The following is a 26,034-nucleotide window of genomic DNA, read 5'->3' on the forward strand; positions in this document are numbered from 1 at the left end:
CCAGGCTCTGAGCCATCAGCCCAGAGCCTGACGCGGGGCTCGAACTCACGGACCGCGAGATCGTGACCTGGCTGAAGTCGGACGCTTAACCGACTGCGCCACCCAGGCGCCCATGTTTTCTTTTTTTTTTACCTTATTTCTTTTTTACTTAATTAGTCATGCCAGGTGATTTCTTATTTTACTACATTTTTCAAAGAACAAATGTTTAGACTCATATACGCTTTGCATTTCATTAATCCTGGCTTTTTTCTTCATTAGTTCTTTTCTCTTACTTTATCTTATTTTATTTTTTAAATGTTTTAGATTAAAACGTAGTTAATTCATGTGCATCTTTTAAAAATAAAGCTTTAAAAAAATCTCATAAAATATTTGAACATCTAGGCAAAATGGAAAATAATATAATGAATACTCATGGACCCATAATGCCTTTTTAAAAACTTAAAAAAATTTTTTTCAAGTTTATTTTTTTATTTTGAAAGAGAGAGAGAGAGAGTGAGGGAGGGGCAGAGAGAGAGGGGAAGAGAGAGAATCCCAAGCAGGCTCCATACTGATAGTGTGGAGCCTGAGGTGGGGCTTGAACTCATGACCCATGAGATCATGACCTGACCAGAAACCAAGAGTTGGATGCCCAACTGACTGAGCCATCCAGGTATCCCCTGGTTTTAAAGTTGTTTTTTAAAATTTCAATTCCAGTATAGTTAATATACAGTGTTATATTAGTTTCAGGGGTACAATATAGTGATTCAACAACTCTATACATTACTCAGTGCTCATCATGATCGTGACAGGTGTACTCTTTTTTTTAAGTTTATTTATTTTGAGAGAGAGAGAGAGTGCACACATGAGCAGGGGGAGGGGCAGAGAGAGAGGGAGAGAGAGAATCCCAAGCAGGCTCCGTGTATTCAGTGCAGAGCCGGTCATGGGGCTCCATCCCGAGAATCGTGAGATCATGACCTGAGCCGAAATCCAGAGTCAGATGCTCAACCCTACTGAGCCACCCTGGTGACCCTATAGGTGTTTTAATCCTCAATCATCTTTTCACCCATGCCCCCACCCTCCTCCCCTCTGGTAACCATCAGTTTGTTCTCTATAATTATGAGTCTGTTTCTTGGTATGTCTGTCTCTCCTTTTTTCTTTTTTTTCCTTTGCTTGTTTGTTTTGTTTCTTAAATTCCACGTATGAGTGAAATCGTATGATATTTGTCTTTCTCTGCCTGACCTATTTCACTTAGCATAATACATTGTAGCTCCATCCACATTGTTGCAAACGGCAAGATTTCATTCTTTTTTTTTAAATGGTTGAATGATATTCCATTGTGTATGTCCATATGTGTCCATCCATAGATGGACAACTGGGCTCCTTCCATAATTTGGCTATTGTAAATATTGCTGCTAGAAACTTAAGGGTACATGTTTTTGTACTTTTTATGTAAATACCCAGTAGTGGAATTACTGGATCACAGGGTAGTTTTCCTTTTTTAAAACTTTTTAAACTTTTTATTTTTTATTTATTTTTTAAAGTTTATTCATTTTGAGAGAGAGAGAGAGAGAGAGAGAGAGAGCGAGCACAAGTCGGGGAGAGAGAGAGAGAGAGAATCCCAAGCAAGTTCTGCAGGCTCAGTGTGGAGCCCGATGTGGGGTTTGATCCCATGAACCACGAGATCATGACCCGAGCCTAAGTCTGACGCTTAACTAATTGAGCCACCCAGGTACCCCCCACTTTTTTAAATGTTTATTTTTGAGACAGAGAGACACACAGAGAGAGAGAGAGAGAGAGAGAGAGAGAGTGAGCATGTGCATGCATGCATGAGCAGGAAAAGGCCAGAGAGAGAGAGAAAGAGAGAGAGAGAGAGAGAGATCTGAAGTGGGCTCTGTGCTGACAGCAGAGGGTCTGATGTGGGGCTCAAACTGACGATCTGTGACATCATGACTTGAGCCTAAGTCCAGTGCTTAACTGATGGAGCCGCCCAGGTGCTCCTGAATCTTAGGGTTAGTTCCATTTTTCTTTCTTTCATTTTTTTTTTTTAAAGTTTATTTATTTATTTTTGAAAGAGAGAGAGAGAAAGAGAGAGAAAGAATCCCAAGCAGGGTTTTCACTGTCAGCGTGGAGCCTGATGCGGGGCTTGAACACATGAACCGTGAGATCATGACCTGAGCTGAAGTCGGAGGCTTAACCAACTGAGCCACCCAGGCGCCCCAGGGTAGTTCTAATTTTAACTTTTTGCGCAACCTCCACACTGTTTTCCGCAGTGGCTGCACCAGTTTGCATTCCCACCAACAGGGCATGAGATTTCCTAGTTCTCCATGTTTTCTCCAACACTTGCTGTTTCTTGTGTTTGGACCCATAATGTCTTTATTAAATGTTGATATTAGTGCCTTCTTTGTTTTTATTTAAACACTTCATATACAGCAGAGACCTATGTTAATGCCTTCCTAAAATTTTACTCCCTGTCTCTCTCCCAATATGCAACTCTTATTAAATTCAATGTATATCCTGCTTATATCTTTTCCATACCGCAATATATATTTTGTAGGCACTATGTTGCTTAATCATTATATGAATGACATTATACTGTATGTAACCTGAAGTTAATTTAATTTTGTGGTTCTGTGTTTTTAAAAGACACATATCTGTGTTGTTCAAATATATTTTTCTTGCTGTAGAGTATTACATTATAAAACATATCAAGATTTATTTGTCTGGTTTCCTTTATTGGGTATTTATGTTATTTCCAATTTTTCATATTCTGAACAGTGTTAAATTGGGACAATATTTTCTGGTTCAGTTTTCTTTGAGCACATGTGAAAGAGATTCTGTAAGTTATGCACCTGAAGTGCTATTCCTTAGTATTAATGTACAGCATTTTCAACTTAACATTATCAAAGATCTTCAAAGTGGTTGTATCGGTACCTCCTACCATCAGCAATTTGTAACAATTAATGTTGCTCCATATCCCTTCCAACACTTGCCTCATCAGGCTTTTAAAAAAAATTTTTTTTTAAATGTTTATTTATTTCTGAGAGAGAGAGAGAGAGAGACAAGTGTGAGTGGGGGAGGGGCAGAAAGAAGGAGACACAGAATCAGAAGCAGGCTCCAGGCTCTGAGCTTTCAGTGCAGAGCCTGACACGGGGCCCGAACCCACGAACCGTGAGATCCTGGCCTGAGCTGAAGTCAGATGCTTAAATGACTGAGCCACTCAGGTGCCCCACTTCATCAGACTTTTTACAAAATTCTTTCCAATCGTGTAGGAGTGAAATGATAGTTCATTCTTGTTTTTATATGCTTGTGTCTAATTAGCGATAAAGTTAAGTATCTTTGTTAGTTTACTGTTTGTGTTTCCTCTTCCGTGAAATGTCTGTTCGTATCAATAATGTGACAGGAATGTGTTAAGCTGGAAGCAACAGAAAACCTAATCACCAGGGACTTTTGTAAGTAGGGTTTCTTTTCCACCTAACCAAAAAATCTAGAAGTAGGCAGACCTGAAGCGGGTTATTTGCTCTGTGATGTTATTAATGTTGCTGACACTTCTTTCTTGATCTTCAGATGATGGCTTAGTAATTTGGCTTTTTAACACCACATCTGTGTTCCAGTCATGAAGAATAGGGGGAAGGAAGACTGGGTGTTAGGGTTCCATGGGTGGCTCAGTCAGTCAAGCGTCTGACTCTTGGTTTCAGCTCAGGTCACGATCTCACAGTTTCGTGAGTTCGAGCCCTATGTGGGGCTCTGTGCTGACAGTGCGGAGCCTGCTTGGGATTCTCTCTCTCCCTCTCTCTCTGCTCCTCCCTGTTCACACTGTCTCTCTCAAAATAAATAAATAAACTTAAAAAAAAAAGAGAGAAAGACTGGGTGATATTTGTATCAGGATAGCAAACACTTTACACAGCCCTTTCACTACCTTTTACTTATAATAGTTGGCCAGAACTTTGTCACATGACTACCCTTCCCTGGAAGGGAGACAGAAAATGAGAATTTTATGCAAGCATATTGCTGTTTGATTAAATTCTGCGTACTAAAAGCAAGGAAACAGTGGAAGGAGGATGGAGGGGTAATTGGTAGGCAACTAGTGGCATTTGGGACAATTATCAGTTGCCTTTTCTTCTGTGGGGCTGCTGATCATTTTCTTATTCGTTTATAAGTGTTCTTTGTATATTTCAGATAAATTTTTCCCCCCTAATCAAGATTCTGTGAAAAAATTAAGCCCTGACATTTTAGCAGTGATTCTTGCAGTGTGGTCCGTGGGTTCCTGGAGGTCTGTGACTCTGCATGTCCACAAGGGTAAAACTATTTTCACAATAATACTAAGGTGCTGTCTGACCTTTTTGCCACATTTGCGCTTGTACTAACGATGCGAAACTAAGAGTGGGTAAATGGGCTGGTGTCTTGGTATCAGTAGCCATTGTCTTTTTCCACCATCGTGTCGTTACCTTCAAGTTTATGATGGTTTCACTCCTCGATGAGACAGTAAACCTTATTTATTATATTGTATGATAAAATGAGAAGTATGCATAAAGCATTGAGGAAAAGCACTGTGGAATTTCTGGAGTCATATGGTGCACCTCTTGATTCATAGAATACCTTCTATTCTGAAGTATTCATAGAATGCTTCAAGTTTTTACTTGAAGGAAGACTGAAAGATAAACTACGGCTTTGTTAAGACTTGGGGATTTGAGAGGCACCTGGGTGGCTGAATTGGTTAAGCGTCCGACTCTTGATTTCAGCTCAGGTCATGATCTGGGGGTTGTGACATCGAGCCTGGCGTTGGGCTCTGCACTGAGTGTGGAAGCTGCTTAAGATTCTCTCTCTCCCTCTACTCCTCCCGCCGCGTGCTCTCATTCTCTCTCTCTCTCTCAAAAAAAAAAAAAAAAAAAAAAAAGACAAAAACAAAGACTCGGGTATTTGAAAATGAATAAAGTGAACCTGTCACTTGAAAAACAACTGATACAATATATGCCAAAGATAAAATCCCAGCTTACAAGCAAAATTTAGAATTTTTGGAAAACTCTGTCACCAGAATCATGAGACTCATGGTGATGTTAACAAACACTTTTCTAATATTGTAAAATAAAATGTGTCCACATTGGGAATATCTACTTGACCTAGTGAACCAGTATTTTCCAAAGGACCGATGAATAATGTTGCAAGATCATGCATTAGTGAAAGACCCATTCAAAGCACAAAATAAACCAATTGATATTTATTTTGCTTTTTAGAATTTTAAGCTTTTTATTTTGAAATAACTTTAGAGACTTCAGAGTTGCAAGGTGACCCAGAGAATTCCTATATAGCTTTCACCCGGCTTCCCCAAATGGAAACATTTTATGTTATCATGGTATATTGATCAAAAGTAAGAAATTAACATGCAATGAGTTCTAACATAACAAAGTACAATAAATTCATTGATATTTTTTCAGGTTTCACATCACAATATACCTTTAAGAAACTACGATTTGTTTAAGTTTCATTGTAGTATCAAAGATTATCAATACATATCTGAAAAAACTATCAATTTTTCTATTTTCTTCTCCTTTCTAACTAAGTATCTGTGTGAAGTCAAAAATTTTTCATAAACTTCAACTAAAATTACATATTGCAACAGAATGAACGTAGAAGCAGATATGAGAATCCAGATGTTTTCTATTAAGGTGGACATCAAATAGATTTGCAAAAATGTGGAACAAGGCCACTCTTCCAATTAGATAGTTTTGTTCTAGAATATGCAGCCACTTTTCATAAAAATGCTAGCTGTGTTAGCATGTCATGGATTTGCCATTATTTTAAATAAACATTACTTTTTTTTCCGATTTTAGTTTTGAATATTGTAAATATTAGTAGATATAACTCAAATAAATTAAAGCATTTGAGATACTCAGTATCTTTAAAGAATGTAAAGGCATCCTGAGAGCAAGTTATTTGAGAACGGTTCCCTAAAGGATTCACTGTATGTAATGAGTTAATTTTTCTACAGTGCATCAGGCTAGTACTATCTATATACCATCTTTGGGAGAACTGAGGAAAATCATCATTCAAATTACGTTTTATAGGGCTTATTTTTCTCACAAGACCCCAGTAGGGAAAGATTGTTCTAGGCATTAATAAGTTTAATAGATGTAAAATATGTTGAACCATGATTAGCAGATAAGCCCTCTGTAGAAGTTAGCTGTTATTATTGCTTTAATTAATTGTTGCAATCATTTGACAGTTATGTGTATTCAAATATCTTCTCTCAGTTGGTGGCTTGGTTTTTAATTGTCTTTATGGTGTGCGTTTTTGTGTAGAAATTTTAAGCTTTAATCTGTATTCAAATTCATCAACATTGTCTCTTACAGTTTATTCCTTTTATGTCTTGTAGAAGAAATATTTCCCTTCCCCAAAGTTATCATGATGTGCTTTTATACTTCCCTCTAGAAGTTTCCAAGTATTCCTTTTCATCAACTCATGAAACCACTCTTATTAAGATAACCATGACCTCCATGTTGCCAAATTCAGTGGTCAGTTCTCTGTCTTCATCCTCTTGACTGCAGTTGATGCCTCCTTAATTCCAGAAATTCTTTCTCCCCTTGGCTTCTGGGATATCGCTCTTTTAGGGTTGTTCCCCTGCCTCACAGGGTTCTTTGTCCTTGTCTCCTTTGGGGGTCCTCCTGCTGTCTAACTGTTGAAGTGTCCTGGGCCTCTGTGCTATACTCTGTCCCTGTTGTCATCCAGTTTTGTGGTTTTAGATATCTACACACTGATGACTGCCAAACTTTTTGTCTTCTTTCTAGCCTCTCCTCTCACCCCTATTTTATTCAACTGCCTATTGGACACCGAATAAGCATGTCAAACTTAATTTGGCCCAGATGGAATCACTGATTTCGCCAAGTTGTTTCTTTCATGTTACCAGTTTCAGTCACGTGACCATTCGTTCTATCATTTGAGCTTGAAACATTGGAGTTCTCTTGTTCCCTTTCTTTCACAATTTGTATCCGGAATTTAAGCAAATATTGCTTTTTTTCTTCAGAATGTATCCTAAATCTTAACCACTTTATGACTCCTCCATCCTTAGCCCAAGAAATGATTTCCTTTCACAGGGACCGTTCACAAATGCTAATGGACCCACGGTTTTCCCCACAACAGGTAGAGTGCATTGTGAAATGTACATGAGATATGTCACTTTCCCCGCCCTCTGCTTCTTGTGGCTTCCATCTCACTCAGGATGAAATCGAGTCCTTACCTGTGCCATCCGTGTCCACCAGGGCTGGGGCTGCTGCTGCCTCTCCACCTTCTTGCCCACTCTCCTTCTTGTCCACTCTACTGCAGCCACAATGGCCTCCTTGCTGTTTCTTGCACTTGCCAAGCACTTGGCTTCAATAACGATCCTTTCAGGCCCCTGCTTTGCCTGAAGAAATTTTGTTCCCCTTTTCTCTGTAAGAGTTACATTCCTGGTGACCACGATTTGCCAGGGGACCCATGTGGAGTCCAAGGCTTCTACACTGTTCACTGTTTCCACATTCCTGTTTGGAATAGATTCCATGGAGGTGTTTCTTGTATTCCTATGCATTTTTTCCCCTATTATTTTGTATTTATTATTGTTACGTGCTTGGAGAAGAGAGGTGCATCTTCATGGGGACATCAAAAAGGAAAGCCTTTAAGTCTATAATTTTTCTTTTATGTGTCGATAGTTTTGGGCTACATTTTCCTTTTACATAATGCATAATTTCAATTTTGATTTTTTTCTAAGATTTCATAGAAGACCTAGGAGATATCTTGTTAATTATGAATTTATTAATGGCTGTTATTTTTATTTTTAAATTTTTATTTTTTTAGAGAAAGAGAGTGCGAGCAGGGATGGGGCAGAGGGAGAGGGAGAGGATCTTAAACAGGTCCCACACCCAATGTGGAGCCTGAGGCGGGGCTCAATCCCAAGAGCCTGGGATCATAACTTGAGCCAAAATCAAGAGTTGGATGCTTAACAGACTGAGCCACCAGGTGACCCAAATTTATTAATGACTTTTAAAAATGGCTATTTTTCCCATCGATTTCTAGTTTTTGTATTATTATTAGAGATTATGGCCTATAAAGTTCTCCTCATATTTGCAAGCTCAAAAGGAAAAAAGTATAATGTCAAAAGCTAAGGAATAAAGTTCTGTAATTATTAACTAAAATTTTGTTGACACATTATTCAAATCCTCTATATTATTTTTAAATAATTAAAAAATTTTTAAATATTTAAATAATTAAAAAAATCTATTTGATCCATCAACTTCTGAAATAAATGTAGTAAAACTTGCATCATATATATACATTTTCAAATTCTTCTTGCCTTGTTAGGAGTTTTCTGAGGGCACCAGGGTGGGTCAGTGGGTTGAGTGTCCAACTCTTGATTTTGGCTCAGGTCATGAACTCGAGGTTTGTGAGTTTGAGCCCTGCGACGGGCTCTGCAATGACGGTGGAGATCCTGCTGGGGATTCTGTCTCCCTCTCTCTCTGCCCCTCCCCTACGTGCTCTCTATCTCTGTCTCTCAAAATAAATACATATTTTTTAAAAATTTAAAAAGTTAGGGAGTGCCTGGGTGGCTCAGTCGGTTGGGCATCCAACTTCGGCTCAGGTCATGATCTTATAGTTTGTGGGTTCCAGCCCCGTGTCGGGCTCTGTGCTGACACCTCGGAGCCTGGACCCTGCTTTGGATTCTGTGTCTCCCTCTCTCTGTTCCTCCTCCTGCTCACACTCTGTCTCTTTCTCAAAAATAAAGATTAAAAAAATTTTTTTTTAAATTTAAAAAGTTAGGAATTTTGTTTGATGCAAGTTGTCTGCTGTATCACATATTGTGTCAAGTTTTATGACTGTTACATCTTCTCTGTGGAGCGCATCTTTTATTACCACACAGTATTCTTCTTTGTCTTGTTGAACACAGTTGTCCTTGAATTTGCTTTGTTTGACATTGCCACTCTTGCTTTCTTTTTGCTCACCTTTTCACAGTCTATTGTTAGCTAGCTCTTTATTTTTAACCTTTTTCTTGTAAAAAAATGTATGTTTTATTTAAATAATCCACAGTTAGATTTTATTCTTTTATTCTTTTTATATTGTTATTATTTTTTTAAGTAGACTTCATGCCCAGCGTGCAGCTCAACGTGGGGCTTGAACTCATGACCCTGAGATCCAGACCTGAGCTGAGATCAAGAGTCAGATGCTAAACCGACTAAGCCATCCAGCTGCCCCTAGATTTTATTTTTTGACCACGTCTGGAAGCCTCAGATTTTCAGCAGGGGAATTCTGTTCATGTTTTTTGTGTTAACAAATATACTTAGGGTTTAGGGTTTCAGTGTTATTTTGTGTTTGTTACCTATATCAGTTAATCATGTGCTTGACTTTACCTAATGGAGCACCTAGCAAATAGTTGCTTCATTAAATAACTATTTCTTGTTTATATGGTCACATTTCATTTGATAATGATAGAACTGTATTCTTTGAAGTTCCTTACTTGCCTGCAGTGGCCAGGCTGGAGATGTGCTGCAGGGGTTAGTATTGGTGTATCTGCTCAACAGAATCATGAAGGCCCCGAATCCTCTCTTTCTCCTTGCTTGCCCTTAGCTTGTGGCTTTCTTCCTCCTAGAGACAAAAGTCTTCCAGCTGTCCCTGGCCTCACCTCTTCATTCCAGGGACGAGGAGGGAGGAAAGGGTGAAGGGGTTTCTTCCAAGGAGTCTTCCCCTTTTGTTCCGAGGGGGAAAGCCCTTTGCTCAGACTTCCACTTACGTCCACTTTGCCAGAGACAGGGACATTTGCTCTCTTCTAGATCGATCGCTCTCCAGTTTTACTTGCCCTTTGAGGCCGGCGTAGAAACATGCCTCTCCCAAAGCTGAGAGATGTCTGTAACACCCTGAGCAGATCGGGGTTTTCTGATGCAGGGAGGAAGGTGGGGGTGGGGTGGGCGGTGGTCAGGAACTGAAGGTGCCTGCTGTAACAGCTGCATAGTTTTTGTTGTTTTCTCTTGTCCCTTTACATATTTTCATAAGATCGGTAGGCCTCTTGTCATTTATTTCCCCCCACTATTAATTTAGAAGATGTATGGGGCGCCTGAGTGGCGCAGTTGGTTAGGCGTCGGACTTCGGCTCAGGTCATGATCTCACAGTTTGTGAGTTTGAGCCCCGCGTCGGGCTCTGTGCCAACAGCTCAGAGCCTGGAGCCTGCTTCGGATTCTGTGTCTCCTTCTCTCTCTGCCCTGCCCATGCTCACGCTCTCTCTCTCTCTCTCCCCCAAATAAATAAACATTAAAAAAAATTTAAGAAGATTTATAATTTTAATAGCGGTTGCCTCCCTGTTTCTACCAGTCATAATTAAGCCTGTGTTTCTCTATTACAATATTTCTTTCAACGTGCAGAAAAATGACAGTGCCCTCCTGTATCAGGGAATTAATGCTGCCCTCGGTAATAGATAAACGCTGAAATTTCAGCGAATTAAGTGAGGAAGCTTTATTTCTTGATGTGGATGAGGTAACTCTTCTGTGTCATTGGCTTTCAAACATGGACTCGTGGATCAGGCTGCTTTTTTCTCGCGATGCCACCATCTTGGATGAAATGGTGGGTGGATGAGAGACAACGAGGAAAAGACATACCAGTTGCAAAAGCCACAGCCTGAGAGCATACAAATCAGATCCCCTGACATTCATAGACTAGAATTCCTTCACATGGCCACATGGAGCTGAAGGGGAGCTGAGAAAAGTAGTCATCTGGTGGGTTCAGGGAAGGGAAATAGGGTGCCAGACAGCACGGCCGTTGTCATAGTTTGTCATTCTGGTCCCTCACGCATTGTGTTCTCCTCTTCCATGTAAATACACTCACCATCTCCTTAACGGGGACACCCTCAAGTCGCAGGCAGTCACTGTATCCAGCCCAAAGTCCACAGTGTGCATGGATTCTGCATTAATCTCTAGAATGTCTGGATGTGGCTGAAAAGACATGTTACCTCAACAACCCCACCCCCACCCCCACCCCATATGACACAGTGCACAGCAGTAGAGCAGGTCCACTATGGAAAAGAAGAGAATGTGAGCCTCACTCAGTCACTAGTTGATAGCATTCCTGAAGTCCTGCTAGTCAGGCACTGTGAAGTTCTCCTGTCCTGGCAGTGAGGGGACAGCCTTGAATGAGGGTAGGACTGTGCCCTAGAGGAGGCTCCTCCTTGTTCATTGTCCCCCTTGGCTTCATCTGAATGAGGGTTGAGGACCACGCCCTCCTTGGATCAGGATACCCTTTGAAATCTGCCTCCCATTCATTCATGGAGGTTGGGTACCCAAAGGTTGCTGAAGTCTTGAATAATCGAAGGCTTTTTTGTTTTAGTTCAGGCTCAAAAACTTAGTAGGCTTCTGATCTGTTTGCTTCCATGTCCCGGGAACAACATCTAAAATTCTTTTCTAGACATATTTTGCAAGCTGGCTGTAATTCTCTGCCTCTTTTCCCCTATACCTCTACTTGCAACCGAAGGGCATCTATCTTAGGCTTTTTGAAAAGTGGGAAGGATTGCACTCTTCACGCGCTTGTGTTAGCCTGGCTCCTCCGAGGAGTTAGAGACAGGGATGGGGTTACACACACAAGGGTTTTATTCAGGAAACGCCTGTGGGGGGAAAGGGGAAGAGTGCTGGAGGAGTGTGGGAGAGCCATCACCCTGCAGCACAAGTCTGACCTTGAGTGAAGGAGGCAGGGAAGGCAGATGAGGGGACGAGGTGTTCTAGGCAGCCATGCAGCCCAAGGGAAGCTTGTCCAGGCTGCATGGAAGCTGCCCATCCGAAGGGTCTGGTGTCCCCTAGGAATGGGCCCACCATGCTGAGTCAAAGACTGGGGCCACCTCTGGGAAGCACGGCCATGGGCAAACACAAGAGCACAGGGACTGTACTGTTTGCTCAGTTATGCTGTCTGTAGTTGGATGTCTGCGGAGCACATTCTCATGGCCACCTGTACCTTAGGTCACTTTATTCACCTTAGAAGTTTTATTAGGCTCTGTCATGCAAAACTTAAAAAAAAAAAAAATCCCATCTCTTGTAATTTGGGCCCTAGAAAGAGGTGGCTTTTCCAATCCTACAAAGTCCCAAATTTCTATATTCTCTCTATTCTCTTTCATTTTGATTTGCTAAGCACTCAATCCTTTCTTGAACTCCTTTCTTTCTCTTAACACCTTGCTGAACACAGCTGCTAGCAACCAGCACCCGCTCTCAATGTTCTGTTTTCTAGCGTCTTCCTTAGAGTGGCAAGGTCAGAAGGTACGAGGGTCTGCCTTTCCAGTTACAGCATCTGACAATTTGATCAAGTGTTTTGCCCTTGCATAGCATGGATCTCTGGCCATCCATTCAGCCTGCTGCTGAATGCCAGCAACCTGCTAAGGCAATGGCATTACATAGTTTACATTTCTGTGTCAGCACTACCCCGCTTTGGGGACAGATTTGCATTTTAGTCACGGGAATCGTTGGGGTCTGTTGCCGCCGGCAAACTAAGAAATCTCAGTGGCTTAAAACAACACGGGTTTATTTCTTCCTCACGTTACAGGCTGATGTGGGTCAGGGGCCTAGCGTCTTCATCTTGCAACACTATCTCCGTTCCCGTTTCCAGCCAGTGGACGGGAGGGAGAGAGAGGAAGGACTGGTGCGCTGTCTGCTGAAGATCTCAGAGGGGCTCGGCCTCCAACACCAGTTCCGGCCTTGGGCACCGGCTTTGGCAGCTGTGATGCTCCCCAGAAGGGGCGGGAGGGAGAGAGGGAGGTGGCATTGCACTCGGGCCGGCCGGTATCTCTCTGGAATGCCTTTGTCGATGACACTGCTCTGTAGAGAGGTGTGAAGGTTGTGCTCCTTCGGCCAACCTAGCTCCTCCTGTACTAATTGGGACTCAGACCTGTTTCTTCTTCCTTCCTGGTGCCTCCTTCTGCTGTGAGGCAGCGAGTGACAAGCACATCCAGTGGCTCCTGGGGGCAGATGGTGAAGTCTGGGTCTGGATCATGGGAGAAGGCCCTGGCGACAAGCCCTATGAAGAGATCTCTGAGGAGCTGATTGCGGAGAGGGCGCGGCTGCAGGCACAGAGGGAGGCCGAGGAGCTCTGGTGAGAGGTGCAGACAGGTACCGGGTCGGGTCTGAACACAGAGCCTACAGTGGGTCCAAGCCGCAGGACGCTAGGTTGTGGGTGGGAGGGGGGAGGTGCCAGGCAGCTGGCTGGCCGTTTTCTTAGCTCAGCTAAGATTAGGGGACCAAAGCACCAGTCTTCCATCAGGTAGGTCTGGTGGGTTCAAATCCCGGCTCCACCAGTTACTTGTAAGCTGATCTGGGGTCTCAGTTTTCACATCTGTGGTGCGGGCATAACAACACCCTTTCCGTCTGGACATAGATTGGATTCACTGCGATGATACAGATGGCATGCTTTTCCTCTATTCCTCGCGGAGCTGTCCCTGGGACAGCAGAGGAGTTTGGGTTCACCTTTGTGGCTGCTTGTTCCTCTTCACCGTACCTGCCTTTCTCACACAAGGTGCATAGTTGAGCCCCCAGTGAGATTTGGAGTCAGACTTCTTTCATAAACAACTTTTTTACCTTTTTTTTTTATCGGAAATCCGTATGAAGTTGACTTCAACATTCCCCTACCCCCCCCTATAAAATAAGTGACAATATTTTATTTTATTTTTTAAGTATTTATTTATTCATTCATTTATTTAATGTATGTATGTACTTATTTTTGAGAGAGAGAGAGAGAGAGCGCACACAAGCACAAGCGGGGGAGGGCAGAGAGAGAGGGGGTCAGAGGATCTGAAGCGGGCTCTGTGCACACAGTAGAGAGCCCGGTGTGGGGCTCGAACTCACGAACCGTGAGATCGTGACCGGAGCCGAAAGCAGACGCTTAACCAACTGAGTCACCCAGGCGCCCCTTAATAACAATATTTTAGTTGTAAAATTGTAACAACAACTCAACGCCCACCGCCTGAGATAATCACGGTGAGCATTTAGGCAGCACGTGCTTTATAAACTGCTTTATTCACACCTTGATAAATTGATTAATATAGATTCACAGTGTTATTTAAGACTACTATATAGTATCCTATTACATGAGAAACCCAATTTATTGGCCCTGTTGATGGACATTTAGGTTGTTCGCCATTTGTTATGTTATAAAAATTCTCTGATGAACATCTTCTACCTACATCTTTGTAAACTTGAGTGAGATATAGGATTTCTGAGTCTTTTTTTTCTACTTTTTTTTTTTTTTGTTTTTATATTTCTTTTTTTTGACTTTTTTTTTTTTTTTATCCCTGGCTTCCTGACAATTCTGTTGATTTACACTCCCTTACAGGAGGGTGACTGTTTCTCTCCAACTTGGCAACATTGAGTTTTGCTGACCTTAGATAGTTGTCATTCTGATGGACCCAGAAATGTTGCTCATAGTTTTTATTTGAAGCTCTGTGGTTACGTGGTCCTTCAGTCTCCTGCATGAGCTTTTATCTGCTGGTGTTTTATTGGAAGGAGAAAGAAGGAGGCAGAAATCACGAAGAAGTTTCGGGATGCGCTGGCCAATGAGAAAGCCCGGATCCTGGCGGAGAAGTGGAAAGTGGAGACGGAAGACCGTAAGGCTGCCAAAGTCCTGGAGGAGCGCATCCACGAGGAATTCAAGGTGAGGCTGTGCGTGGAATGTGTGTGTGGCCACCTATGCGGGCTCCCAGGCTACTGGCGCCCACCTCTGGTTTGAGCATTGGTTGGCACTGAGCAGAAATCTCACATGTCTGAGCAGGAAGGAATTTGACACACCAGTTGGGCCAATTCACTTCTCACTGGACAGATGAGGAAACTGAGGGTTAGACAGAGGAAGAGATTTGCCAAGGACAAGTAGCTGGGGACTGAGCCAGGATCAGAACTCAGACCTTCTGCCTCCCAAATGAAGGGTCCTGCAAAGGGACCTAGAAAGTGTTGAGTTTGTGGTCAGACCAGCCTGGCATCCAGTTCCAGTTCTACTGGTTAGTGCTGCGTGACCTTGGGAAGCTTGCTGAACTTCTCTGAGCCTTCACGTTCTTGTTTATAATATTAGGGTAATAACAACACCCAATTTGAGATTTTGGGAGGATGTAAGGAGATGAAAAATGCACATTTTCTGGCCCCGGACAGAAAATTGTTGGGAACCTTGCATACCTATTCATGCTGGGAAAGTTCAGTGCTGGTAAAGGAGATTTACACTGCTCTAGTAAGAAGTTAAGATTGCCTGAAAAAAATTTTTTTTCCTGGTCCCTATTTTGCGTTTTTTCCCCCTACAGGAATAACACATTTTGGGGGTGAGGGTAGAAAACTCAAAAATACATATAAGTGAAAAGAAGAAAATAATAATCTGCTGAATCCTATTAATGATATTATTTTATAAGTTGTATATTCATGGAATGTGCACATTTAAACATTTTAAAAGTATTTTTTCCTATAATGATTAGATAGAACAATGGCCCCTTAAGATCATTTATGTTGCAAATATTCTTCTCAGTGTTATTTTCTCTTAATTGTGGTTATAGTGCTTTCGGACATACAAAAGATTACAAGTTTTATTAGCCAACTATATCAATCTTTTTTTTAAATGTTTATTTTTGAGAGAGAGAGAGAGAGAGCGAGCACGAGTGGGGAAGGAGTACAGAAAGAGGGAGACACAGAATCCGAAGCAGGCTCCAGGCTCTGAGCCATCAGCACAGAGTCCGATGTGGGGCTCGAACTCATAAACCGCGAGATCGTGACCTGAGCCGAAGCCAGACACTCAACTGACTGAGCCACCCAGGCGCCCCTATATCAATCTTTTAAAAATTATTGTTACATGCTAAGAAAGATCTGTGCCACTACAAGCTTATAAAACACTAATCTACGTTGTTTTCTATGTCTTTCATGATTTTATTTCTTTGCACTTAATTTCCCTCCACTTCAATTTTTTTCTTTTAAGGTTTGTTCATTTCTCAGAGACAGAGACAGAGCGTGAGCGGGGGAGGGGCAGAGAGAGAGAGGGAGAAAGAATCAGAAGCAGGCTCCAGGCTCTGAGCTGTCAGCACAGAGCCCGACGCGGAGCTTGAACCCACAAACCGCGAGATCATGAGCTGAGCCAAAGTCAGATGCTTAACCGGCTGAGCCACCCAGGCGCCCCAATTTCCCTCCACCTTAGAGTGTGGTATGATATAGGGCTATAACTTTGTTTTTCTTCCAAGTAGTTAGCAAATTGTCCCATCATCATTTATTATATCATCTCCCTTCTTTTAGTGCACTCGCTGCCTTGATTCTTCTTACCTACCTTTGGATCTCTTCATGGGTTCTTCTTCATTGATCATTCCTGAACCAGATTCACTTATTTAATTATTGTCGCTTTTAAAATGAAGTTTAACATCTGCTATCAGGGAAGAACCTATCCTTGCTCTTCATTTTCCAAATGTCCTTGGCTAACTTTAGTCATTCTTGGCCCACTAGAGATACATCTGAATCATCATGTCGCCGTCCTCCTCCCCGAAACAACAAAAAAACACACGGTGATTTTCATTGGAATTACATCCGCGTTAGAGATGTATTTCTCGTTCAGACTTCTTTTTCAGGGTGTGGTGTCTTCTTCCTGTTACTCAAAGCTTCTTTTTGTCTTTGATAAAAATTTTTGAAACACCTCTCTATGCACCGTCCACCCAATCCCAAACATGCACAATAACTTATATATACGCATGGTGCCTCCGTCTTTTGGAACTGGGCGAAGTTTATTGTTTTATTTAAATGCTCCACGTTTCTTTTCTATGTAAACCTTAGGTTGAATATTTTTTGTTGCTATCGTGAAGATTGTTCTCATTACTTTAAAACCTATTGCAATTGCTGCTTATATATTTACATTGCTATTGATCTTATTTAATTTTCCCTTGCATAATATATACATTTTTAGGAGATTCATTTACTCTCAAAACATACGATTTAAAAGCAATTTCAGACTTGCAGCAACAATGAGAGAAAAAAACAAATGTTTGTGTGTTATCCTCTGAAATTCACCAGTTATTGATACCTTGTCCAATTTTCATTCTCTTTCCTCCTCTTCCTCTATATCTGCGTCTATCTATACGCAGACGTATATATACACACACATATCTACGTATGTACATTTTTGTTGCTACTGCTAAATTGTTTCGCTAAACAATTTGAATGGAAGCTGTAGACATCATATCCTCCAGCCCAGGGGTTAGCAAACTATTTTCGGTAAAGGTGCAGATAGCTAATATTTTAGGCTTTGTCGGCCACACCGTCTCTGTCACAACTCCTCAACCAGGCCATTGTAGCACAAACACGGCTACAGACAATATGTAAGCAAATGGGGGTGACTGTCCTTTAACAAGACTTTATTTTAAATAACAGGGGCAGATCTGGGAGCCTTAGTCTGCTGACTGCTGATCACACACTATGTACTTCAGCGTGCCTCTCCCACGACTGAGTACCTTTGCCCCTGGGTAGCCAGGACAATCCTGATCGCACCTGTTGAAATGAACAATAATTCCATGATAGTATCCATAATCCAGTCAATCCATAGTGGAGAGATGTTCAGTTTGTATCGTTGGATTTTGCTTATGGTTGTTCAAGTCTGCTGGGGAAGAAAACCAACACTTTCTGTGTATCTCTAACAGCAAGAATCACATGTTCTAGTCTCTGGCCCCCCTCCTTCCCAGAGGTGGGCTGAGTCCCAGATACTGGGAGGGTGGCTCCTTGGAGCTGGGGTCCTGGGGTTCATTTATTTCACAAGGAGATTCCAGAGGGAATGAGTTCTCAGAGATTTTCGGGTTGAACTCCTCCTTGAGAACTTCAGTGAGAGAGAGAGAGGTGATACGTTGTGGGGCGCTCTGTGTGGACGTTCATGGAGGGCTCGGTAAAGCCATGAGGTTCACTAAGGAACCCAAACGCAGACTTTTGGTGTTATTTCCCAAGAAGGCCATGGTAATTATATGTCTGTTTTTGTTTTAAGAATTAACTTGCTGAATGTGAATGTTTACACGTCAGTACTCACATTCGGATTCTGATTTGGCATATCTGATTTTGAAAAGCCTCAGACTTGCAGGTTGTATCTGTGAGGCCCTGGTGGGGCTCATCAGGGCAATGTCTGACAGGAACACCAGCACATGGACTCTGGAGTGGGAAGGGCCAGGTTTATGAACTAGGATATTTCCTGTCAGAGCTGTCTGTAAGTGAGCTACCCTTGTATTGTGATGAGATCTTCATTGCAGGAACCGCTTACCATGGGCTGAAATGGTATCTGAAAAGTTTCTGTGGTGGATTAAATACGGCCGGTGGCAAGTTCTTTGCCATGTCTCTCTTTGAGACTGCTCTTCCCTTGAGTCTGCTCTGGCCTTGTGACTAGCTTTGATCGGTAGAGTGCAGTAGAAATGACTCTGTGTAACATTTGGGGACAGGATACAGGAGATTTGTAGCTTCGGCCCCTCTTGCGATGCTCACTTTTGGAAGCTGCCCCTATGAGAAGCCCTATGACCTTAGCCCATCACTCTGTAAGGAAACCCAGGCAAGCCAGGCAGAGAGAAAGGGGCTGTGGGGGGGAGCACTGAGGCACCAGACACGTGAGTGGAATCTTCTTGGTTCTTCCAGTGAATGACCCCAACCAAATGATTGGCCTCGGATGCCTCGGATTAACCTATGGAACCACGGGCAAATAAGATTGTTGTTGTTTTAAGCCATTATGTTTTCTGGTAGTTTGTTACTTGGTAATAGACAACCGGATCAGTTTCGCCAAAGGGATTTCCGCACTGGATTAGAGATTGGCTTAGATAATTTTTATTGTGTCTTTCAACAACCAAGACTCTAACCTGACGTGAGGCTCGCATGCAGGCATACGCCAACAACGTTCGTTTAATTTCATACATTTTTCCCCCTTTCCCTGAGAACCTGAGTGCAGGTTGTTTGGGGGAAGTGATGGTGGTAGTTATAAACTCCCTCCTCTCCTCAAGCGTAGAGGGTGCCAGGGGAGAGAAGGAGATAACTCTGGGAGTATCCTTCAGCCCCCACCATGCCTGGGGGACTATGATGGAGCTCAGTGGAGCACCTGTACACATCCGGGTGTGAGCAGAGATGGGAAATGGACAGGAGATATGTGGAATCCTGAATGGTCCGCTGGTGGGAGAGGAAAAAGTGATGGGGGAAGCCAGACAGGGATCTGGCAAGGTAGGCTGTGGAGCCCTTGGGTGCTACCATAAAGAAGCAGACAGTTCCCTGCGGGCAGAGCGGAGCTGTGAGGATCTTGAAGCAGAGGGACATGGCCAGATCAAGTTCAGTGAGAGTAACTGGTGGTGATGGTTATGATTCAAGTGCTGAAGGCATGGTGAGAGGGAGAGGCCAGTGGTCAAAGTGGGAACTGCTGAGTGTGACTATGGTGAGATTCAGGGGGATGGACACAGAGAAATGGAGGTGAAATCGGCAAGGCTTGGCATCAGTTAGATGCCGGGATGGGGGGAACCCAAAGAGCAAAGACATCAGAGCCCCAGGCTGAGGAGTAGGGACAGGGTGCCACCCTGTTGCTATGGAGATCTGGGAAGGCAGAGTAGGCTTGGGGGGAAGAGAATGTGCTTGGGCTGTCTGGGCCAGTGTGGTTCTCTAGAAGGGGAATTTGGGGTGGGGGCTGGAGGAGAGGGGAGACGCTGGATGGGAAGCTTGCTGGTGGAGGGGGGCTGGCTGGGTTCACTTCCGGCTACTGGTGTGGAGGATGCAGGCAGGTTCTTGAAATCCTCCTGCTTATAGGACAGATAATAGTGAAAATTCCTTTGAGAAAATGGGGAGGAAAAAAAATCCCAGAATCTTGTGTCAGGTTAAAGAGGGAACTTCAAAATAGAAGATACAGACAGCTGGAAACCTGTTTTTAAAAACCATTCTGTTGTGGCTGGCACCATTGGAATGCAATTTACAATGCATATGAAAATGTTCCTTTAGTAAAAAAGGGGATCAGGAGGCCAGATATAATTTGCATATTTTCTCTGCTTTCTTAACTCATAAAACTGCTTTTGGCTGCTTCTGTCTCTGCTTAAGACCGCAGAACACGGACAATAAGGCTCCTTCTCTCTCACTCTGTCTTAGTCTCCCTCCCCTCCCACCTCCTGCCAATGTTCCTGATAAGGAACAGGCATGGGTTGATAGAGTTAGACTGCCCTTTAATTTTTTTTCCCATTTTCTGGAAATGGGAAAGGCCACCACGCTCTTTGTTTTTTCTTTCTCCTTTAAGGTTGTAGTTCATTTTGGCCCTTCGTGACATCTTGTATGACTACAGAAACTATCCCCACCTTATTTCCAAAAGGATTATATAAATGGTGGGGACACTTTCCACTTTTCAATTTTCTCTAGAAAGTTGTAGACTTTATCTGAGTTTCTCTTGGAGAAGGCTGGCATCGATAGGACGACATGATATAGTTTACGCTTCGCCTTTCGACAATCATCACAAGCCCTGTCTTACCTTCACTTGTTCACTTGCTTCTCCAGTCAGTGTTTATGGAGCACCTGCTATCTGCCAGGCTCTGTGCTGGGGGCTGTTGATGGGGGAATAAATGATACAGGCCTGGCCCTGCCCTTTTGGTGTACCTCATCTTGAAAAGCATGATGGTATTATTTGGGCCAGATGAACAACTGAAGGGTTTGGGACAGCCCTCCCGCCCCTGGAATGTGCCACTTTGGCATGTGGACTGTTTTGAGCTGAAGGCAATTGAGACCCTGAGGTCTCAGGAGAAACTATCACCCCTCCCTCCAACCACATAGAAGAATCTCAGTGGGGGCTGTTTTCCAGAATGAGGGTTATTAACAGTGATAAATTTTATCTGACTGACCCATCTGTATGGCAGGGCAGACATCTAATTACCAAACAGCTGCTCATCTCTTTATCACCCTGTGAGGTGCATTCTTTTCTTTTGAAGTTCCAGACCCCTATCGCCTCTCCTAAGCTCAGGATGACACAGATCCCTCATTTTGCCTGATGGTCTTTGGAATTTCCGTATCCGTGTGCTTTCCTTGTATATCTGTTATTAAATCTGATTTTCTCCTGTTAATCTGTCTCACGTCAGTCTGATTCTTAGTGCCGCAGGAAGGATCCTTGAAGGGGACAGGACTGCTTGCTCCCCAACACAACAAAAGCGACTATGCCTTCCAGAAAAGCATCTGTCTCGGTGACATTTTCCATCGGGGTGGGGCGGACCCGGGCCTCTGGGGGCTCCTGTGGTGTGCTGTTACTGATGGGTTATCAGGAGAAGGGGGATTGAATAAGCCGGATGGCTCAGAGGGCTTTGGGCCTGCCAGAAAAAGGCATCCATTCCTAATGTGGAAGGGAGTGTTTTCATAGTCGCCTTTTGGCTGCTTTGGCCTGTGGCTGCTAAATTTAAAGATAGACTTTTCACTGGGGCTCATGGAGGAGATGAAGGATTCTGAAAGCAGCCCCAAACAGGGAGAGCTTTTCAGACAATTTCAGCTGTGAGGGGTGAGTCATTTCAGCAGGACCCTGGAGGGAAGGATGCAGTGCTCTTTATCTGTAGGTGCAAAATGTTTCCTTTTGTTGTCCCCATCCCTGTGAGAAGCTTGTCTTTGTCACAGTAAGTGGCCAGTTATTTTCCTTGGAGATGGAGGCTGTTTTCCGACTCCCAGTCTGTTGTTGTTCATTCGTGGGTGCAGAGGATTGAGTGAACAGTGGCACTGCCGTTTATTTATGTATTTATTTATTTGCTGGTAATTATCACCCCCCCCCTTTACTGAGCTACAATGTACAAAGAAAAAATTGTATATATTTGAGATGTGCAATGTTTTGGTGTATGCATACATTGTGAAATGATTACCATAATCAAGATAATGAACGCATCTCTCACCTTACCTGGTTACCGTTTTCGTGTGTGGTGAGAACACTTAACATCTGCTCTCTTAGCAGATTTCAAGTACACAGTATAGTATTAACTATAGGTACCATGCTGTACATTGTATTTCCAGAATTTATTCATCCTGCATCACTGAAACTTTGTAGCTTTTCACCAAACACAATCTAAGTGTCTGTTGATCAATGAATGGATAAATAAAATGTGATATATATACATAATGTATATGTGTACATATATATGTATATGTAATGTGTGTGTATATATATATATAATATATATATATAGTATATATATTATATATATATTATATATAGTATATATATATTATATATTATATATTATATATATATGATGGAATATTATTCAGTCTTAATAAAGAAGGAAACCCTGCCATTTGTGACAACATGGATGAATTTGGAGGACGTCAGGCCAAGCATCAGTCATGACCCTTCTCTGGGGTGCACTCTTTGTTATGGGCCTCATATGTTGACAGCCTAACTTCCACCATCACAGAATGTAAGTGTATGTAGAGGTAAGGTCTTTAGAAAGGTCATAAGTTAAGATGAGGTCTTCAGGGTGGGCCCTAATCCAGTATGACTGGTGCCCTTATAAGAAGAGGAAATTTGGACACAGACATGTGTGCCCACAGAAGACAGGGAGAAGACACAGGGAGACACAGGGAGAAGATGGTCCATCTAGAAGGCAAGGAGAGAAGCCTCAGAAGAAACCAGCCCTGCCCACGCCTTGATCTCGGACGAATGGGTGTTCTAATTGATGAGTTATGGCCTCTATAGCTCGTAAGTGTCTGTTGTTTAAGCCTCCTGGTTTGTAGTACTTTGCTATGGGACCCCAGCAAGCCAATTCACTCCTTGTCTGTATCAGAAAGTAGGACCAGGAGGCTGAAGCCCCTCTGACTCTGACAGGTCTTGGCTGACCGTATTTTCCCTAAGACCTTCCCGCCTGGAAGACCTGACGTGGGCAGGTGCTGGATCTGAAGTGTCTGGGTGGACGCCATTTTGGCTGGCGCTCTGTGTGTTGGGTGATGTGACCTCCTTGGTCAGAGATGGGGGGGCCCTGTGGGGGCACAGGAAACCTGCTGTGTACACCGTAATGCTGTGCCCACGTGGGGCTGATTTTTGCTCTGCTGACATGCTGGTGATTGCCGAAGGTGAGTTTTTTTCACGGCTTTGAGCTAAAACCCCGCTTGTTCTGCTTTGGAGCCAGGCCGACTTTGGTCTTGACTCTAGCATTTCTCACCTGAGGCTATTTCCCTCCTGACCCCACACTCCCCTCCACCTGTTGATCCCTGTCTCTGCTTGTCTGCAGATGTCCTTAAAGGGCTGCCTGCGGTCATTCCACTCCCTCCCCTCAGTCGCCTGGATGGCTGCCTTCCCCTCCCCTTACCTTGGCCACTTTCGCTCTCCCATCACATCCTGTGGCCACCACCCGCCTTCCCTTGTCGCTTCTCTGTCCTTATCTTCTGCGCTGTCTCGATGTCTCTGGGCCTGCAGCTCAGTTTACCACTCCCTTTTACTTGAAATGTTCTCTTCTATTGGCTTCTCCAACAGACATCACCCCTTCTGGGTTTTTAGCTTATCTGTTGGCCTTCCTTCTCAGCCTCCTTTCCTGGCGCCAGCTCTTTCTCTCAAGTTTTAAATGGTGGAGTGGCCCAAGACACTCTGGTTGTTCTCTCTCCCTCTCGCTCTTTTTGACTGTTATTATTGAAGTGTAATTGAGGTACAGTGTTAGTTTCAGGTGTGCAACATATTGATTCGACCATTCTATGCATTACGCAATGCTCACCTCGATCAGCGTGGTCACCATCCGTCACCATGCAACATTATTACGGTTTTATTGACTATATTCCCTATGCTGTACTTTCATCTCTGTGATTTATCTCTGGTTGTTTTCTTTTGATCTGCATTCTTTCTCTCAGGGATAGCATTAGGTCCTGTGGCTGAGACACTTCATCCCTCTGCAGATGGCTTCTCAGCCAGTATCTTCAGCTGAACTTGCCCTGAAGCCCAGGCACACGCATCCTGCTGCTAACAGCAGGCCTCTGGGGACGTCAGATGGCTTCTTGAACTCATCAAAGATAGCATTTTCACTTTTCTTCTTTCAAACACGGTAGATGATTCTGTACTCAAACATGGCAAACCCATTTGCAATGCTGGCCCTATTGTGTGTGTGGTTTTTCTCTGCCCGGAAATTTCTTTTCCCCAGTACTTACTTACCAATATTCTTCCTTATTGTTCAGTTATCAGATCACATTGTCCCTCCTAGGAGGGCTTCTGGTCACACAGCCTAAAGTAGCTTCCTAAATTCTGTCACTTACCCTGTTTTAATTCTTTGCACACTGTTTATTATTCTCTGGCATTTCCCAATTTTTATTTGTCTGGTGTGTTTCACGCACTGGAAGGTGAGCTCTGAGGGTGGGGCTTGTGTGCGTCATGCCCATGGCTGTGTCCCCAGAGCCCACAGCCCGATGCCGGCCTGAGCCTCTAGGTGCTTTGTGTTTGGTGAGTGACTACATGAAGCCACTTGCCTTCTTTAGCCCTAATTCCCAACTCTTGAGAGTGGCTCATTTGGAAGTGGAAATTTTATTCTTTAGGATTAAAAAATGGATTTGAATTAGTGGAAAAACCTTAATTTATACCATTTCAGAAGAAACAAAAAACTTTGTCTTTATTAAATGAGGGATTAAAACTCAGTTATCTTTTTTTTTTCTCTTGTTGATTCATTAAAATAGTAGCAAAGGACCGAGAAAGTTCTAAAGCACAAAGAGATAGAAGACGAGAAGAGAGAACAGATGAGAAAATATTCACCAGAGTTTGGTTGCCGGGAGGGGGAGTGGGGAGGGGTTCAGTGGGGTGCCTGCAGGAAGAGGGTGAGTAGGTGAGCTGTATTGGTCTGGATCCACACGGGCTCAGGACCCGGAGGCACCAGGGACTATGGCGAGGGGAGCTCAGACTGGCTCAGTTTCTCTGTGGTGTGGCTGGACCCCCATGTCCCCATTTTCATCCATTTCTTCCAGGCTGCTACATCCCTCCCTCCAAGCAGAAGGAGATGGGGCACTGGCAGGGGTCCAGAGCTCAGTGTGTCAGGCAGAGTGGCGAGAGCAGGCCAGGGGCAGATGGGAAACAGTAAAGGTCTGAACACATGCAGTGTGACCTGCAGCCAGGATTCCCCTAGGATGCACAGGGCCGCAGGTATTTCTGCATGGTGTCTTTGTTTATAATAAATTATTAACTTGAGCCACATAAAATCAGCCTGTTAGCTCTGTTCTGGTGACCTAATCGCATGCGATCCTGTGATGAAAATATGGTGCTGCGGGCACCTGGGTGGCTCAGTCAATTAAGCGTCCAACTCTTGATTTTGGCTAAAGTCATGATCTCACAGTTCGCGGGATCAAGCCCCACATCCGGCTCTGTACTGACAGTGCAGAGCCTGCTTGGAATTCTCCTCTCTCTCTGCCCCTCCTTCTCTCTTATTCTCTCTCTCAAAAAAAATAAACAAACATTAAAAAAAAAAAAAGAAAATACCATGCTAGCTGGCAGGTTTCATCTGCTTGCCAGGTCACCCTCCTGGAACCATGGCCTGGCCGTTAGGCTCCAGGATGACTCCATAAATGAATCCTGGAGCCCCTATGGGGCATATGGTTAACACCTTTCACGAAGGAAGGGTCAGAGAGCACCGAGGGGGAGAAACGGAGACTAGGGCTCATGCAGGAGCTGGTCTGGACTTGGAGTACCTTACCTGGATTCCACTGCTGCCCCTGCCAATCCTGGGAGGACTCTGTGGCCATTCCTGGGGGGGACCTGAGAGGGATGTTTGCAAAGAAGACATTTCAAAGCATGGTGTTCCTATGAAATATGAGGTGTGGCCATGGGTTCTGCTTGCTAGGGTCTAAGGGCTGTCCTGCCTGCAGCCTGCCTCCCCCACAGACTTCTGGTATGCTGGTGGTCAGACATCACTCAGGAAGGATAATCTCCGAGAAAGGACTTCTAGATACTTAAGCGTTCCCCAGCGAAATGGCTGATTCCTTGTCCATTCATCCTAGAGTGGAGCCCACCTCTCAAAGAAGTCCTGTCTACATACTGAGCCTCTGTGTAGTTATTTTCTCTCTTGAATATGAATAGACAGCCAGGAAACATCAGACATCTGAGGAAAGCCTCCAACATGAATGACAAGCATCACATAAAACA

The 26,034-nt window shown here is 43.5% G+C and overlaps 1 protein-coding gene across 2 annotated transcripts in view; it reads left to right on the forward strand.

Moving 5' to 3' along the window:
• SH2D4B (SH2 domain containing 4B) overlaps positions 1-26,034 on the forward strand; it is a 92,707-nt gene that overhangs the window by 17,637 nt on the left and 49,036 nt on the right. The window contains exons 2-3 of one of the 2 annotated variants that reach the window (XM_049645295.1): positions 12,900-13,059; positions 14,466-14,613. In XM_049645295.1, the coding sequence (XP_049501252.1) occupies positions 12,900-13,059; positions 14,466-14,613 (308 nt within the window). Of the gene's footprint in view, positions 1-12,895; positions 13,060-14,465; positions 14,614-26,034 lie in introns of both variants that reach the window. The other variant, XM_049645296.1, reaches the window with a different exon arrangement.

The sequence above is a fragment of the Panthera uncia genome, chromosome D2, assembly GCF_023721935.1.
Source record: "Panthera uncia isolate 11264 chromosome D2, Puncia_PCG_1.0, whole genome shotgun sequence".
Lineage (NCBI taxonomy): Eukaryota > Metazoa > Chordata > Mammalia > Carnivora > Felidae > Panthera > Panthera uncia.